General features: G+C 41.1%; 1 protein-coding gene across 13 annotated transcripts in view; it reads left to right on the forward strand.

The window, feature by feature from the left end:
* The window catches only part of LOC106936013 (protein tyrosine phosphatase receptor type F), a 161,299-nt gene that overhangs the window by 103,662 nt on the left and 40,461 nt on the right, over positions 1-17,176 (forward strand). For all 13 annotated transcript variants that reach the window (XM_015016785.1, XM_015016818.1, XM_015016794.1 and 10 more), the window contains 3 exons: positions 760-838; positions 2,822-3,046; positions 15,270-15,424. In XM_015016785.1, coding sequence (XP_014872271.1) covers positions 760-838; positions 2,822-3,046; positions 15,270-15,424 — 459 coding nt within the window. The remainder of the gene's footprint in view (positions 1-759; positions 839-2,821; positions 3,047-15,269; positions 15,425-17,176) is intronic.

A 17,176-nucleotide genomic window follows, 5' to 3' on the forward strand; every position in this document is an offset into this window, starting at 1 on the left:
GTTGATTGGTGTAAAGATTACGGTGCTGTCAAGTCCGGGCCAGGTCCAGCTCAGACTGACAGACGGAGCGGGTTGGCGATGGGGGGATGGAGGGGTCGAGGGGTGTGTTGGTGAGGAGACGCCTTGTTATACACGTCTTCTTCCACTTGAGTGACTGTTGAATCACAGATGCGAAGCAGAGAGGAGGAGGAGGAGGAGGAGGAGGAGGAGGAGGAGAAGAGGCAGCTGCTTTCACTGTCAGCAGCAGCTCGTTTTACAAAATGCCGCAGTGGAGAGAAAACTTTGAGCCGAGAGAAAACAGTCAGGGCTTGACAGCGAGATGGAGCCAACGCAAATACAAACACGGAAACATGAGTGCTTTGTGTGCTCTCGCATGTATGCTCGTTGAGTCGGTACCTAACCTCCTCAGTTTGACCCTCCCCAATGACGTCCTTCATTTCCATCCATCTGAGTCGTCGCAACAGCAGCACAGAAACACATACTTGCTCTTATTAACCTCAGGAATCCTACAGGGATCTCCATTAGCTGAAGGCTCCCCTCCACTGAATGGTGTTTGTTCCGGTCCGTGTGGCAGATGTTCTTAGCGTTTAGCCATTAATTGGGGAACGCAGCGCCAATCTGCTGGAGTTCGACCTTGGTTGGACTCACTTGTGCGGTGGCGTCGTTCCAACAAAACCATCTCCAACTCTCCAAATGTCTCGACTGAGTCATGCTTTGTTTACTGAGGCTTTATTTTTATTTTGTTTCATTCCTCATCAGATGGTTTTACATCGTGGTGGTGCCACAAACACAATCGATGCAGGGGTGGAAGAGCCCAGACGAGGTGGACCTGGAAGAGGTGAGTGCCAGGCGGGGGGCTGATTGGCTAATGTTCCCAGGTTACGGGGGTCACGGATAGCATTTTCCGCTCCAACTGGGTGGAGAGTCGCCGGTGGCAGCCAATTAGCTCTACCTTCCTGAGCTCAGGGAGGAAGAGATATTAAACTGTGAGTCACTCAGGTAGGAGGGGAGTCTCCTGATTGGATGCCAGGTCTGCAAACAGCAGCCATCTGTCGAATAAAACCATTTCAGATCATAGTATTAATGTGTAACAAGTGATGTAGGGCTTCATTTTATATTCTTTTGCAAGTAATACCTACAAATTTCTCTCTACTTTTGCATCTATTGGCACCTCTGGTAAGGATATGCAAATTAATTAATATGTTATGACAGTAACATTCTGAGACATAACACTTTTTAAAAAAAAATCTAAGCTTTTGAGCACATTATAAGTAAATATAATATATAAGTAAACATCTTGTGACCCATGGTTAAAAACAATTGGGATCAAGATTTAGACCCCAAACATCCAATACAATCTGCAATAAAATAATTTACAAGATATAAAATCAGCCTCCTTCCACAAATATCAGTCCACAAAAAAGACAACAAAACTTGCAAGATGACTAAAAGGAAGTAGTGCAAGCCAGAATGATAATGTTGTCCTATTGATCTGTCACAATAGCAAATATCGCTGGACGACAAATTGTTCCAGTAATTATTGCAATGAACTATCATATTGTTGTTTTGAGGACATTTTCAATTCATCTATTGGTAATGGCATAACAATGTAAGTTCACTTTTTCAAAGACTAATAAACTTTAATTTATCAAAGAGCACTTAGCCTTGGAACTGGAAGACACTTAAAATATCCAAAATAAAAACAAAAATGTTAAATAAAACAGAAATAAAAGTCCACTTACAACTGAAACCATGAATAAAAAATCAATTATGAGGTCTCTGAACAAATGAAAACAGAAATTATTGAGCTTATTTTACTTTATCAGCTGATAATTTGCTTATTGTGACAGGCTTAGCAACAGGTGTGTAATGCAGATGCTCTCTGGTCGAGGCTTCCTGTCTTCTCATAAACTTTTATATGACTGCCTAATTTATTTATTTGTTGTTGAATAATGATGCCACTTAGTCATGGGGGAGTTTAGGCCTACATGCCTGAATAATAATGGCAGGAGGTTTAAGTAAACTTGGAGATCTGAATCACCATTGCTCAAGGTCTCCCTTTAGGAATAATGGAGGAGACAGAGAGGGAAAGAGATGGGACTCCCTGAGTCATTAAACACGGAGCAGGCCATTGTCTCCTCCCTCCAACATAATGATTTAATAAAGCTACATCTGGAGCGGCACACGAGACATCAGTGACAGGAAACAAAATGCTGCTGAAAAACACAATGCCGCAGTGCTGTACACTCCCGCTCATATATTAACCAGGCTGGCAGTCATGCTGAGATTGTGTGCTCCACTAAGTGCTAATTGCTCACTTCGTAGCTTGGCTGCATTGTTTGCCGTCGTGCCAGCGTGCAAAGGGCATTTTAGCACTGTGGAGTCATTATCTTTTACTGAGCAGCACAGCCAAACCTGGACATACACTGTCGATGCAAAGGCTTTGTTTTTCTGAGATACCAGGAGTTCAGACGCTTTGATTTGCCTCATATATGCTAGTTTAGAGTTTCTTAATGATGGGCCACAGTCTTTCATCTTTTAGATGTGTCGCTGCTCCATCACACCTGATTAAAATGATTGCATTACCTCTTCGGCATGCTGTCAAGTCCTGCAGGAACCTGTTAATCACCTGCAGGACAGTGCACCCCTGAGGGCCAGGGCTAACAAACCCTGCACTAGTTTCTGCTAAAACGTAACCCTGAGCTGATGCCACAGCCTGAATGCTGTACTTTGGCAGGTTGTCAGGTCTCAGGGGTCATCTCACTTGGGCTCTGTTGCTAATTTTAAACCATAACCTTTCCACTTTGCCTCCTTCCCCCAGCTGCTCAGGTTCAGTGAAGGTCCGATGCTGAGGCGCAGACGCCACGTGGAGTCCCCCAGGGCATATGTTGCAGCCAAATTGACTCATCTGCCACCAACCTTTACGCTGGGTGATGACCAGGACTACATGGGTTTCAAAAACAAGCCCCTAACTAACATGCAGGAGTTCCAATGGTTTGTCGTTGCGGTACTACGAAACGAGGGGACGGACAGCACAGCTAGTTATGTAAGTTACATCCTTCTTCTCTACCTGGACCAGGGCAGATGGTTGGACCTTGCATTGTACTCTCTAGACCAGCAGTTCTCAAAAATCAGACTCAGGCTGAGCGGTTTGTCAGATCTAATACCATATTTCTAGGGGACCCAGCTACTATAGCAGTGGTTGGTAATGACATGAAAAGCAAAGCACTTTATTCATGGAAGGAGGAGGACAAAACTTTCTGTAAATTTTGCCCACACTTTTATGAGCTGAATTATCAACAAGTCCTATCAAAACAGAAACTAAGCAAGCTAACATTAGCCTAGCAGCTGTACTAATATGTAGATCTATTCACATATAGGTCTACATATGGATGTGTAAATTTAAAGGGGCTTCTGCTTAAACCCTTTAAAGAAGTATGTAATATGTTCAGATTTTCCATCTGTCATTTATTTACAGTGCTGTTAGCAAGTTTTTGCCTTGCTATATGTTTGTTATGGATTTTGGTCACACTTATGGTTTTCACTCTACTGAATACATTTTAATTTCAGATAAATCCATAACTCCGTTTCAATGATGATTAAATTCCACCAAAGTGATGCAATTTCAGCCCACTCTTCTTTGCCGAATTTTGATTCAGCCACAAGGAAGGCCTTTGAGCAATAATGGTTTGTTTATTACATGCTACAGCATTTAAATCAGATTTTAATAAGGATTTTTACCAAAACAGGCTAAATAAGCCGAGTGTGCCTGAGGTTAAGGTCATATAAATTAATACCCAGACATAATTCTTTTGAATCTCTTGCAAAAGTGAAGGTACAGAAAGCAATCCAGGTCTTGAAGCAACGCCGAACAATCATGTTTGATTATCACCATTATATTTTATTGTCTGAAAAGTTGTTTCATGTCAGATGTAATGATACGCAGACTTTTCAAAATGTTCCACAGAATATTTTCCTCAAATTAAGTCTGTTGGATCATCAAAGTAATATAAAGCAAATGTATCCTCCCAGGGATTTTTTGCCTGGCTTCTTTTTTAGTGTTGAATCATGAACACTGACCCGTAATTGAGGCGAGTGAGGCATGCAGTGCTTTAGATCTTGTTCTGGGTCTTTTTGTGACTTCCTGGATGGTTCTTTGATGCTCTCTGGAAGTAATTGTAGTTGGCCTGGAAATCTGACTTGATCAGGCAGGTGTGGTAGTAATTAGGTACTTGGTGTTGCTTGTGAAATTGAACAAGAAAAGGTAATACATTTTCAAATAGATTTACACAAATTATCTTTCTGACATTAAAGGTGACCTATTATGCTTCCTTGAACAGGTTTATCATATTTATTATATTTATTATATTATTATATTGTATTTATTGTACATAATTATTCTTAGATAATGAGATTTTGGTCTGGTCAGTTCTGCCAATTTTGATCTCCCTTCAGAATGAGCTGCTTTAATTTCCAAGTAAGCTGCTGCTCCAACTCAGTGTTTACACTCACACATGAAAATGGCTGCAAACAACCGCCATTTACATAACTTTGAAAAGCAGAAGCGGAGCCTCCTGCACAACCAACAAAAATGCAGCCAGTGGTTTCTGAATGGTAAGTCAACAAAGCAGCAATAAAACAAACTGACCAAATGTCCTGGAACTCAGCTTGGGTTGCTAGGCTGATTTGTAACATTTTGGAACGGCTCATTTTACCGACACCAAAAAACATAAATTTATTGCCAAAAACCAGGTGGGTGTTTTTGGGGACGTTTAAGCGTGCTGGCTGTTTTTAGAAGCACTAAGTAAGTAAATAAAAGTACAAAAACTTCAGAAGTCAGTCTGCTTTTTCCTTCTGTATGTTATAATCATCCCTGGGTATCTTCTTGCTTTTATCTTACTTGTTAATTAGGAGACACATTTACTCTAAAGAAATTAACTTTATTTGTTGGGGCATGAATGGTAATCACCATTATCAAGTTATGGATGAATTGCCTTCTTAAAATTAAAGTGGCCATTATCCTCCACTGTCTAAAATGAGCAACAAACATTTTTCAATGTAAGTTGTCCTTTTCTTTTTGCTTGCTCATCAAGGTTAATTAATTTCGGGTTAACTTGATCACCCATCATCAAACTCTCACCACTTTCCAGCCGATAGCGTTTGGAAAACAGCTGCGATCAGACAAAGTGGTTGTTTGTTTTCTTCTCTCCACTTAGCCTTTATTGTAGCAGCCTCTAAGAGAAATTACAGCTTGTCCTGATAACTCCCTTATCGGTTGACAACGACATCAGAGATCCAGCTCTGGCTTCCCTGCAGCCAGCAGGGGCCCCATCCAGATGACTTAGCAATGCTAATACAGGTCTCTTGGCTTGCTAAGTGGCGGCACTGTGCGCTTGTCGAGCAGCGCTAACATGGAGGCCCGCGTCTCTGTGGGACGGTCTGGGCTAAACTTCACTGCAGGAGGAATGAGAGTCTGCGATTGCTCTGGGCTCCTCTGCTACCCTGGACATGCATATTCAGCAGCTGGGCCCTTGACGACCAGAGAGGGAGAGTCCTTCATGTCTTAAACTGAATCTCAGACTTTTTACCTATTTCTTGCTTTCTTTCCTTCCACTCCCTCCTTTGAGCTCTTTTTCCCGTCCGCTCTCCACCGTGAAGACGGCAGAGGAGATCGATTATTGCGGTTGGAGTTAAGAGGGAGACGAGGACCCGGTCACAGGGCCGAGACAGTCCGTAAGGCAGGCCTGATTCCCTTGAAGCGCTGCTTTACATGTCCCTAAAGTCCCCCGCGTCCCCCATGTAATCCCTCCACTCTGAGAAGGCCACGGACGTGCAAGGGAGGCAGTCCTGGCCAGCTATGATATATCTGACTTCAAAGAAAATCCTCAAATCCCATCGTTGCGCAGGACTCTCGCCACACCTGCACGGCACAGCAAGTTGGATCAGAAGAGCTCAAAAACGCTTTCTTTCCTCAAACTGACAGGAAGTTACCGGTACTCACCTTTTAAACTGGACCACTTAGATTTATTGGGCTCCACTCACAGGGTGGGTCAATTAGTAATTTGCAATAAACCTGATACAAATTACAAGTAGGGGTGGGAATTTATTGTGTCTTTTATCATTTATTGCGATACATTTCTTGTCATCATAAGAATTTTGATTTATTGTTGTCATGATAAATCCCATTTAACATTTAAAATAGTTTTACTATTTTCTCCAGTTTGTTCAGTGAAATCATCAAGAAATACGAATGAGAGCATCAATAAATATAATTCAATTTGAAAATATGATTAAATGCAGTTCTTGTGTGGAACTCAGTGATACAAATCATACTTTTTAAATAATTGAAATGGGAATGTTTTTCAAGAGCAGTACTTATGTTTGTGGCACTATGAATACATTTATAGCCCATACAGTTACATGAAACAGAAGCTATAACTAACTTATCATTTTTATCAATCACTATCACAATTTCACCACATAATATTGTGATAAAACTATAAGTTCATATCGCCAACAACTAATTGCATGTTGTCATTTCCTAAATAATACATTGTGGAGACATGCATTGTGTTTTTGTTGACGCCAAAGATGAACTTAACATTTCCAGAGTTCTGTTAGCTCTTTCTGACAGTATTTTGGAGAAGATCCTTTTTCTGCTTTTTTCAGCCTGTTAGAGCATTGAGCTGTAACAGACGCTGAATAAATACTTAAAGTTCTTCAAATTAGCCAAAACGTGTGGCTGTAATTAAAACTAATGAATGAAATCTAATTATTTCTTAGTTTGAACTCTACATATGCTGTCTGCCAACAGCTATTCAAAACGTGTCATCCTGGGAAATTGGTTATCATCCAATACAAAGTGGATTTTTAATATATTTCACATCTCGACCACACACTTTATTAAATTTTATCAGTATTTTATGTGACCAAGTTAAAGTATCACCAATCTGACTGAGCTGGAACTATTTTGTAAAAAACAATTGTGTGCTAAACTGATTGAGATCGACGTTGCATCTCCAGTTGGACTACTTTGTGTTTGCCTATTGCATTAAATCCTAATAAAATACATTGAAATTTGCACTTGTAATGTCACTAAACATGAAAAATTACACAGAGTACGCAGATTTTGGTACAATACACTGTAGTTTTGAAATAACGAGCCCACTCACTGATTGCAGCACAACTCCTGTCAGTCAGACGCCTCAGCGGTGTTTGTTTTTGTTGGCCCCCACGCGGCATTTGCAGACGTTTTATTACCAAAGGCGCTGGGTAGAAGAAGAAGAAGGTGAAGCGTGCAGCAGGCAGATGCTGCCTGGAGCAGGATCTTCACCCGACCCAGGAGAATAAAACAACAAGTAGTGGAATAAATGACTTGTGTCTTTACTAGGCTTCCACAAACTCCCCTAGTGTGGATCAAACGGGACCGCCAGGGTTTAATAAGCTCTCGTATATCAATGGCCACAAGCAGCCGCTAGTGGTTGAAGAGAGTCTGAGAACGGAGGGGGAGCAAGCGAGAGAAAGGAGAGGAGAATGCGCCTTCATGTCTCCCCAGCACCAAAGGCGGATAAACAAGCCGGGGGAAGTGTGAAATAAGATGATAGATGCTGGGTGTGTATAAACAGTATCATTTAATGCGAAAAGAGACTGAGGGAGGAAGGAGAAAGAACTACTGTGTGATCTGAGGCAGAGAGGAGGGGTGGTGCTGGAGAGCAACAGAGAGGATGGGATGTTTTCCTCTTTTTTCCCCCCATTTCTGCCTTGTGTCCAGTCCAGCCTGTGAAGCTCCGATGAGACGAAACGAACCGACAGCAGAGGAGGTGATTGTTCCACCGTGTGCTGTCCTCGTGATAAGAGAAAAAGTCAGGATTTGGCAGAGAGAGGAACCCAAACCGAGCGATCAGATTTGCTCTTTGGAGTTTTATCCAAGCATCTGTATTCTCGTCACTCTCGTGGAGAGTTTGCTTTGTAGCGCTAATTCTGTTGCTTCAAGCTCCAAACACCCCGAACACTGAAGACAAGCTGCTGTTAAAATTTAAAAGGCTCAAACGAACAGTATCAAGAGGGGGATTATGAAAACAAGATGCTTTTTGTGGGGGTTTTTTTGTTGTTGTTTTTTTAATATGGCTGAAACAATTAATCATGTTAATTGTGTTTAATCGATTATGGAACTAATTTAGTAAACAATTATAGGATAGAAAGAAGAGTTGAAGGGAAGAGGGGACTATGAAAACACGATATTTGGGGTGTTTTTGTAGTTTTTTCGAGTAGGGCTGAAACGATTAATCGTATTAATTGTGATTAATCAATTACTGGCATTATTGTCAACTAATTTAGGTATCAGTTATCTGTCAATTGGAGTATACCGACAATAAAAAAAACTGCAATTTGCTTAAAGGACAACATAAAAATGTACAACAATATACACATTTTGCATATAATATAAAAAAAAACTTTCTTCGTCTGTAAATATGTTCCTCAGGTACATTTTTAGCTGCACTTGGTTCGTATTTACTAAAATAAATCTACTCTTTAGCACTTTTTCCTGTCCAGCTATTAATTGATTAACACACACACACAAAAAAAAAAATCAACAGATCAGCCCGACACTGTGCTGATGTTAAGTCGAACAGAAAAGGCTGAGCTTTTCAATATGTTGATGTTAAAATCATTGTTTTAGCTGCAGATGCTTCCTTTGCTACAGATGATCAAGCATACAGTAAAGGAATGCTATGTTATTGGATTTTAGGCAAGAAAATATTCATTTTCTTATTTAAAAAAGAAATTTAATTGTGTTTATTTGCATTAAAGTTTAGGTATTTATCTGAAAATCTTCAGAATGCGGCCTTTTGTTAATCCGATTAATCGACTGTCTATAGATTAATCTATAGAGTTGATTGCTAAAATAATCAGTAAGTGCATCTCTAGTTTTGAGCGTCTTCAGGTGCAGCTTTTTGAGGGTGGCAGCTAGCATTGTTTATCTAGCGGCTAGCATCTTCTCCCAGAGATGGCGCCTCCAGTTGTCTGGATGCTTTTTATGTATTGATGCTCTAGTTTATTTATGAAGGACAAGCTGAAGAAAAAGAATTACCAAAGCGGCGCCCAATGCATTTTACATTTGTAGACACCAATCAGGCTAAAAGTCGAAGCCCCTGATGGTTGAAGAGGGAAACATGGATCTTCTTGTTGTAAAGGGTTGCAGGGATTCATTCTGAGCAAACGCTGATGTGTTTCATTGGGATTTGGAGACAAAAAAAGATGAACTAAACCCAGTTTCACTTTGGTTTAGCTCTGGACTTTAACTCAGTCTGCAAAGAAGAATTTGGAAACATTCCAGACCTAAGTCACTTTCCTGATGTCTAAAAGTTGTCTATGCTTCTTTCTGTCCTTCCTTCCACATGTCCTTTCTGTCTTGTTCCTTTCTTCTTTCCTTTCGTCCTTTTGTCCCACTGCCATTCTTTCTGTCCTTTGTGTTTCACCACCATTATATCCTTGATGTGTCCTCCCACTCTTTTTACTGTTCCTTGTGTCCTAAATCTATTTGTTCCTTTCTTCCTTTGTCACACTTTCTTCCATGTATTTATCTCTTTCTGCCATATAGTCGAATCTCCGGCCTCATTTCATTTCCATCCATCCATCTTTTTTCCAATTTCTATATTTCAAATCTGTCCGCTGCCTTAAGCTCATTTGTGATCTTCAGTATTTTATATGTAAAATGAGTGTAAAACACTGAGTACTCACGGAAATTATGATGCTATATTTCCTTAGGCCACGCAGAATGTCTTTTGTGGGTTTTTATAGTACTATTAGATGTAATTCGACATTTTCCATCCTGTATTTTGGGATTTCAGGGGATTTATTGCAAACTCCGCTTATAACTGTGTTTGAAATGAAGGCTTGGCATTCAGACAGCTCAAGAGCAAGGAGGAAGTGCCCTTTCTGCTGCTGAATGACTGGCGGGACATGCAAGGATGAAACTGAATGAAGGAAAAAAGCACAAAGGAGAAACTGCAGGACAAGACGAAGGGTAGACGGTACCCTGTAGCCACGTTTCTGTTTCTCACAGAGAAAGACAAATATATTTTATTTCTCCTACTTTTTGTCACTAAAATCTTGTTGCCCGCCCTCTCCATGTTTTTCACTTTGTCATGCAGTGTGAAGGGACTGTGTGGGCTCCTCGGGACCCCTGGGGTGGCGGCGGGAGCTGTGGATACATAGCAGGCGTCTGTGCATGTTTGTTTGTTTGTCCTGTCTGGCGCTTGCCCTGCAGCTTATTTAAGCCACTTTACGGGAGGCGAGGGAGCCAGGGGGGTCAGCAGCGAGTCGCAACAAATGCGCACATGCTGCGTGAGGCAGATCTACGGGAGAGGATTGGGGCCACTGGGAAAGAAAGAAAAGATTCAGACTTTTAACTAAGAATTCTGACTTTTCTCAAAATTTGACTTTTTTTCAGAATCAGAATTGTTTTAGTTGCTTATGTGCCATCAGTAGGCCTGTCACAATAACAAATTTTGCCAGACGATAAATTGTTCCACAAGTTATTGCGATAAACGATAATATTGTTGTTTTGAGGCCATGTTTAAGTGATGGTAGTATGGCAAAATAATAATGCAAGAGCACAATCTAAAAGATCAATAATCCTTAAATTCTAATGAACTGGAACTGGAATGCATTTAAATATCCAAAATAAATAAATAAAACAACAAATGAAATGAATTCTGAAGTTTTTGTAAACAAAATTGACCTTTATTAGTGTGAGACCAAAGCACCAAACTGAAGACTTTTATCACCCTGTTTTTGGTAGAAAGAGAGAAAAAAGGAGAGAAACGATAAATCGTACCAATGGAAATTATTGACTTTGTTTTAATTTATCATGTGATTAATTGATTTGTTGATTATTGTGACAGGCCTAGCCATCAGGCAAAATAACTCAAACCTGTAAAATAAATTTGGGATGAGCTTTCAGTATGAATAAAATGCAGGTTTACAAAACCTGCATTTTTAATCACATAACTATTTCTTCTACAAGGAAGAAATAGTTATGTGATTATTTTTCACACACTAGCAACATAACTGACACACACCTAAGGATATCTGTCTATTTATTTGGATTTTGACATAGATTGACAGTATTAGATTTCAAGATTCTGACTTTTTTCTCATAATCAACAGTGTTTATGCACCATCAGGCAAATCTAGTCTTAAAACTCAAAGTTTTAGGGCAAGCTTTCAGTACAAATGAGATGCAATTAATACAAGAAGGAAGAAATAGCTACATGATTTTTTTTTTCATGAACAACAACCCTCAAGTGACATAACCCTAAGATTTTTTTTGTTTTTTTTTTGTGGCCCTAATCTTCTTCCGTACATAACTCTTCCTCGAAGGATCTGGGGGTGGCGGAGGAGGGCGCCGCGTAGCCCATGGGCCAAGCTAGCTCACTGCTACCACGACACCTTGGTGTGTGTCTCGTTTTTCCGTGGCATCTCTCATCGCCTCATCCCTCCCTCCTGTTCACTCACTGCGCCTCAAACACTCGGAAATCACACACGCTCTCGCTCTCTCTGCGGCTGCGACCTAGACAAACACGCTCACTTGTAGAGGCTCAAAGGAGTTTGACAAAAGGCTTTGAAAAACTGATGTTACACATACCCTCGCTCTAACAGATGCACACAAATAACCAAATACTCTTTCTAGAGACTAAAGCATCCATGGTTTCTACTGGCTGCTCCTACCGCCGTAGGATTTAGCAGAAACATATTAAATCTTTATCCAATATCTCATTTTCGTTCTCAATTTTGTCTCATAAGATCAGTCTAGGAGCAACTCTGTAATCACTTTTAGACTTATAGAGTAAGCACTTGAGTTAAATTAGCTGAAAACGACTTCTGAGAAGGATATAATGTGAAAAAAGGATTAAATGTGACTAACAAAGTGAAATAAATTACTGCTACTTCTTACACTCGAGCTCCTAAGTACTCAAACAAAGCTTATTGACAGCTGGAGCCTCCGGATCACCAGATAGGGTTTTTATAACGCTACAATATGGGACAAATCCCTGTTCAAGGTTTCCGTGTCGATCAATTTCTCCATTGAAGAGGCGTGAAAAGCTTCAATTTAGAGGCAAGTATGTTTGTAATTCCCATGAATTCCAAATATGTGATTGGGAATGGCAACTGGGATTCAAAAAGTCGGGCCTTATCCATCCGTATGTCGTGTCTAGACGCTTACCTTTGCATTCATAATTCAGCCATTGTGCTAGCGCTCATCACCTATCAGCCATCTCAGCGTCTTATTCAGGGGTTTGTTGCATTGGTGCGACAATCCCCTTACACTTGGGAGCGGCTACTTATGCTGCACTTTGGGGAAATTGTAGTCAGCGATTTTACAGAAGAACTATGGCGTTAACACATTTGAAAGACACACAACTTTTTATGAACCTTGAGAGCTCTGGTGGGTCCAACTGCACATTGGAAAGAAACAAAAACAAACCATTTTCCTCCTACTACTTCCTGTCACTTTCTTCATGGTTTTCACTTTGAGTAACGTCCGACTGTTGATCACGTGACTCGTGATGGAAAAAAAAAAAAAAAAGGTGCTTCCATTGTAGTTTTAAAAAATAGATTTATTCTGTAAGGCCGAAAAATCACCTCATCCTAGAGCGGACTTTCTTTAATCAAAAAATGAGTTTTAAAAATGTTGAATTCTGCAACTTAATGCTCAGAGGAAATGCAGCCAGTGAGTGAACCCTGAACCCTCCGTTGTCCGACTGCAGACAGAATTACGCGTCTATTCTGAGCTGTGAGAGACAACCTGACGTCTCTCACCATCTCTGACTCACCGTCAGCCTCACACATTCCTTCACACCCTCATGCCGTCTTTGTGATGCTCGGAGAGCCCAGGAGCGTTATTAGCTGCGTGACTGAGCTTTTATCAGATATTAGGGCTGTTCAAATGGATGATCCCACTGCACGGCCGTGACCAACAGACAAAAAGCCCTCTCTTTTTGTTCTGCTCCTGTCTGAAGCCACAGCTGCAGTTATTTGTTACTGCAGCAAAAAAAGGGGGACATTTTCCCAGGATTCCCTGCAGGGCTGCGTCCCTAAGCCTCTTTCTGGGCCATCCCCATACAACAGGAAGCCCGGAGGTGTCGTCACACAGGCGGCGTCCCGCAGCGGCTCCGTTCTCCCTTCGCCTTTAGATAATGGGTTCCTCCCACGGGCGCTCGGAGCCGGAGCGAACCCGCCTCACTGTGTGTGTGTGTTTGTGAGAAATGACAAAAGTAAAGATGGTGCTATGTGATCCGATGCTGTTTTTATGAAAATGTGAATCTTTTCGCTTTCCTGCTTGAGCTACCTCGCGTGTGTGCCGAACATCGGCGCGCGATTGAGACATGCTGCATCGCGCGCGCACTCATAATGTGAATTTTTCCGGCAGTTGCCCAAGAGTAAGAGAGATAACAGAACTATATGACAGAGGCGCAGGACTGTTTGAGCTCATCTCAGCTTATCTTTCCAATTAATATCTGCCTGTGTGCCAAAGAGCGGGCTGCTGCGCGGCTAATGATGCGGATTACCGCTGCCTGCTGCCCTGCCGCTCCCGCCGCATGCTGGGAGCCCAATTCCCTCCGAGGTCTGCGATCTGTCACTACTCCCTCCACCTGCACATCCCAGGAACACTCAATAGGTGGCACGCTGAGCTCTAACGACACACGCCTCCCTCTTTCTCGTCTGTCAGCTTGTTTTTCTCAGTTATTCTCTCTCTTCGTCACTCTTTTCTCTTTTTTTTCCCTCCTTTAAACACTGCATCGCTTTGTCTACTCGCGCTCCCTTAGAAACACTCTCACACACACCTACATGCCTCCCCGCCAGCCCTCCTCCACGCCGTAATTTGGAGACGTTAAGTGGAAAGATGTCTCATTTACAAGCAAGGTGGAAATGCACCCGCACCGTCACCTTCCTCCTCCTCCTCTTCTGTCTCCGTCACGGTGTGATCACTAATGAAGAAGAGATGAGTCCTCGTCTGTGCCCCCATTTATCTCAGCGAACCAAGGGATGCGTGCGCTCATCCCCACCTCCCTGTCTTTCCCCTCGCACCCCCGCTGCTGTCATCCAGCATCTCGGTTTGTTCAAACAGAAATACTCTTATAAAAAGAAATTAAATTAATCCAGTTGGTTTGTTCACAAGAAAAAGTGTCATGTAGGTTTCATCTAAACCACTTGTCAAACTCGAGGCCCGGGGGCCGAATGTGACCCGCCATCTAGACTCCAGACGCCAAATTACAATCAATCCAGAACAACCAAATCAAGAGATCCCTGTAGCTTTTTTTGCGCTGATGCATAATTGTGAGTTTTCCGCAAATTTTGCGCAAAAATGATGAAAAACATCAGGTTTAAGTGATGCTAACTCCCACCTGCAGGAGGCAGTATTCCTCACATCTACTACTCTGCTGCCTCGATGTCAAGTCTACTAGATGTCAAGTCATAATCGATACAGTGAGTCACATGTAACGTCATTTCTAAGCGGAAATATTGCAAAATTCCTTGCAAACTTTTCTAAATTTGCACCACAAAATTGCAAAATCCTGGAAAGACTGATCTGTGTAGATATTTCATATTTAATTTTATGAAGTACTTATGGCGTGCAGAGTTATTTAACAAAGGAAATCTGTGGAATATTATATAAAATCAGAGCCGCTTAATATTTGGGGGAAAAAAAATTAATTGCAATATCAATGCAATATTGCCCATTTTATGAACTTTAACATCTTGATCGCTGAAATCTAGATAATATCTGGGATCCAGCAGCAGGGATGATCCACCAATTCACCAGATATACGATTAGAGCCTCAGAGAGATTGCAGGTCATCTCATCTAGTCTTTTGAGTTTCAATTCTAAGCATATTGATATTGTGACTCAATATATTGTTCAGCTCTACATAAAGACCAATAAAAGAAACAAATATGAGAAAGATTTGTTCCTAAATGAGGGGAAGCCACAAAGGCTCACTGCTGAGAAGCTGAATGTTAACAGAATTTCAAGTTTGGTGGAAGGAAAAAGTGTGGAAGAAAAATAACTTCATTAATTAAAAATCCTTTCTAATCTGAATCTAATGGATCCATATAGTATAATACTACACAATGATAATTAATTGAGAAGGCATCTGTATTAATAATAAGACCATCTGCTCTGATCACAGATAGTTGTTGATTAATCTTCAGTTTTCTGCGGTGAGTACTGAAGTAAACACTGTTTGTTTTTCTCCCAACAGATGACCTTTTCGTCCAGCCCTTACTCTGAGCGAATCCAGATCCCAAAACCTGTGCCCAGCATTGGGGATCAGCCTGAGATGTTGTGGGTCATGGGCCCCGTGCTGGCGGTGGTCGTCATCATCATCATCGTCATCGCCATCCTTCTGTTTAAAAAGTACGTTGCTTTTGGCTTTCACTCCTGTGCTTTTCTTTAGGTGAAACGACAGCAAAGTCGGCGATTAAAGGTTTCTGTTGGATTCATATAAAAAAAAATAAATTGCTTGAACTGCTCACAAACAAAACAATAAGACCAGTTTCTCCGACTGTAGAATTCAACATTGAGAGAGAGAGAGATGAGATTGATTTGTGTCTCAGACAAAGAGATTTCGGCCCACTTGGCAGTTGTCAACAATGCCGTGTTAAGTGTCAGATGAACTGGCAGCTGACATACCTGCTTTAATAAAATCGCAGCCTGGCTGTCAGACGCGCTTAGGATGGGAGTGAAAAATGTGTTTTGGCAACACCATTGGTCACTTCAGAAAAAGAAACAGACGGCAGCAGCAGAGGGCTTAGCTAAAAGCTCAGTCAATATCTCTTTAAAGCGCTTGAGCTGCCCCTGTGCAGAGCACCATGATTAGAAACAGGTGCTGTGGAGAGTCGGGCTCCTCTCACTGTCTCTGTTCTCCTTCTTGAGCTCTAATTGCGCCTTTTCAGTCGTTCATGTGTTAATACATGATTTTTTACGCTTCAAAAACGAAATATTACCAAGTATTTTCAGTTAGTTTCTAACACAAATACTTAAAATAAGACAAATCTAGCTTACAAGTAAGTTTCCAGTCTGTTTTAAGTCAATAATTCCTTCATCAATGAAAAAGTACTAGTTCCATTGGGAGATTATTTCACTCATAATAAGACATTTTTCCCATGTTATAAGTGAAATAATCGGCCTGTGGAACCAGTAATTTTCTATCAGTATTGGGAAATTATTGACAAGCTCAAAAGTTAGTTTTCTCTTACTTCAAATGTTCTACGATTCCGTATTTTAAAAATGCAAATAAACAAATCATTCAGTAAAATGTTTAAATCAGAAAATAAACATTCCATTTGTAGCAAAGGATGCATCTGCAACTAAAAACATCAACATGTGAAAAGTTCAGATCTTTCTGCTTGACAATTCAACGTAGGGTATTTTTCAGATTAGCAGATTAAGAATTGGATAACAAAAGGCTATTAACAGCACATTCTCTTATTTTTTAACAGAATTTGAACCAGGTGAAGCTAAAACTATGCTTCTTGAGGTGTTTTGAGTAGAACATATTAACAAACAAATACGTTTTTTTATTCTTAGTACAGAATTTGTACATATTTTTTGTACCGTTTTGGCTTTATTACTTCTCTTAGTCTGTTCTCTCAGTAAACGGCCTTTTATAGAGTCATTATGCTCCAGCTAACGATTAATCAATTACTAAATTAGCTAACGATTTATTCAGAAATTGATTAATCACGATTAATTGTTCTGGCCCTAATATTAACATAATAATAAAAAAAGGGGTTTAAAACAATGATGTGGACATTTATAGGGATCCCATTTGAACCTGCAGCTCCTTATTTACCTCGTTTCCCTTCCTGCTGATTAAGTCCCTCGTTCTTCCTCGTCCTGGCAGCTCCATTACGGATTCTGCGTCTCGCATCATACCTGCCTCCCCGAGCTGCCATCGGCAGCCTGTGCAGCAGCTGTCTCCGGCAGACTTAAAGAGCCGCCGGTTAATAATAGGCCTTGAGACAGCTCGCTGCTGAGTAGCACATCCTCTTGTGTGGAAGTCCCTTTCTCTGTGTAGATGCTGATTGACAGCAGGGACTGTGGGGAGGAGGCTGTGTGGCCTTTTCACTGTGGACTGGCGGTAAATGTGCATAGGAATAATCACAC

The sequence above is a fragment of the Poecilia latipinna genome, unplaced genomic scaffold, assembly GCF_001443285.1.
Source record: "Poecilia latipinna isolate Pla-1442-1.1 unplaced genomic scaffold, P_latipinna-1.0 Scaffold75, whole genome shotgun sequence".
Classification (NCBI taxonomy): Eukaryota; Metazoa; Chordata; class Actinopteri; order Cyprinodontiformes; family Poeciliidae; genus Poecilia; species Poecilia latipinna.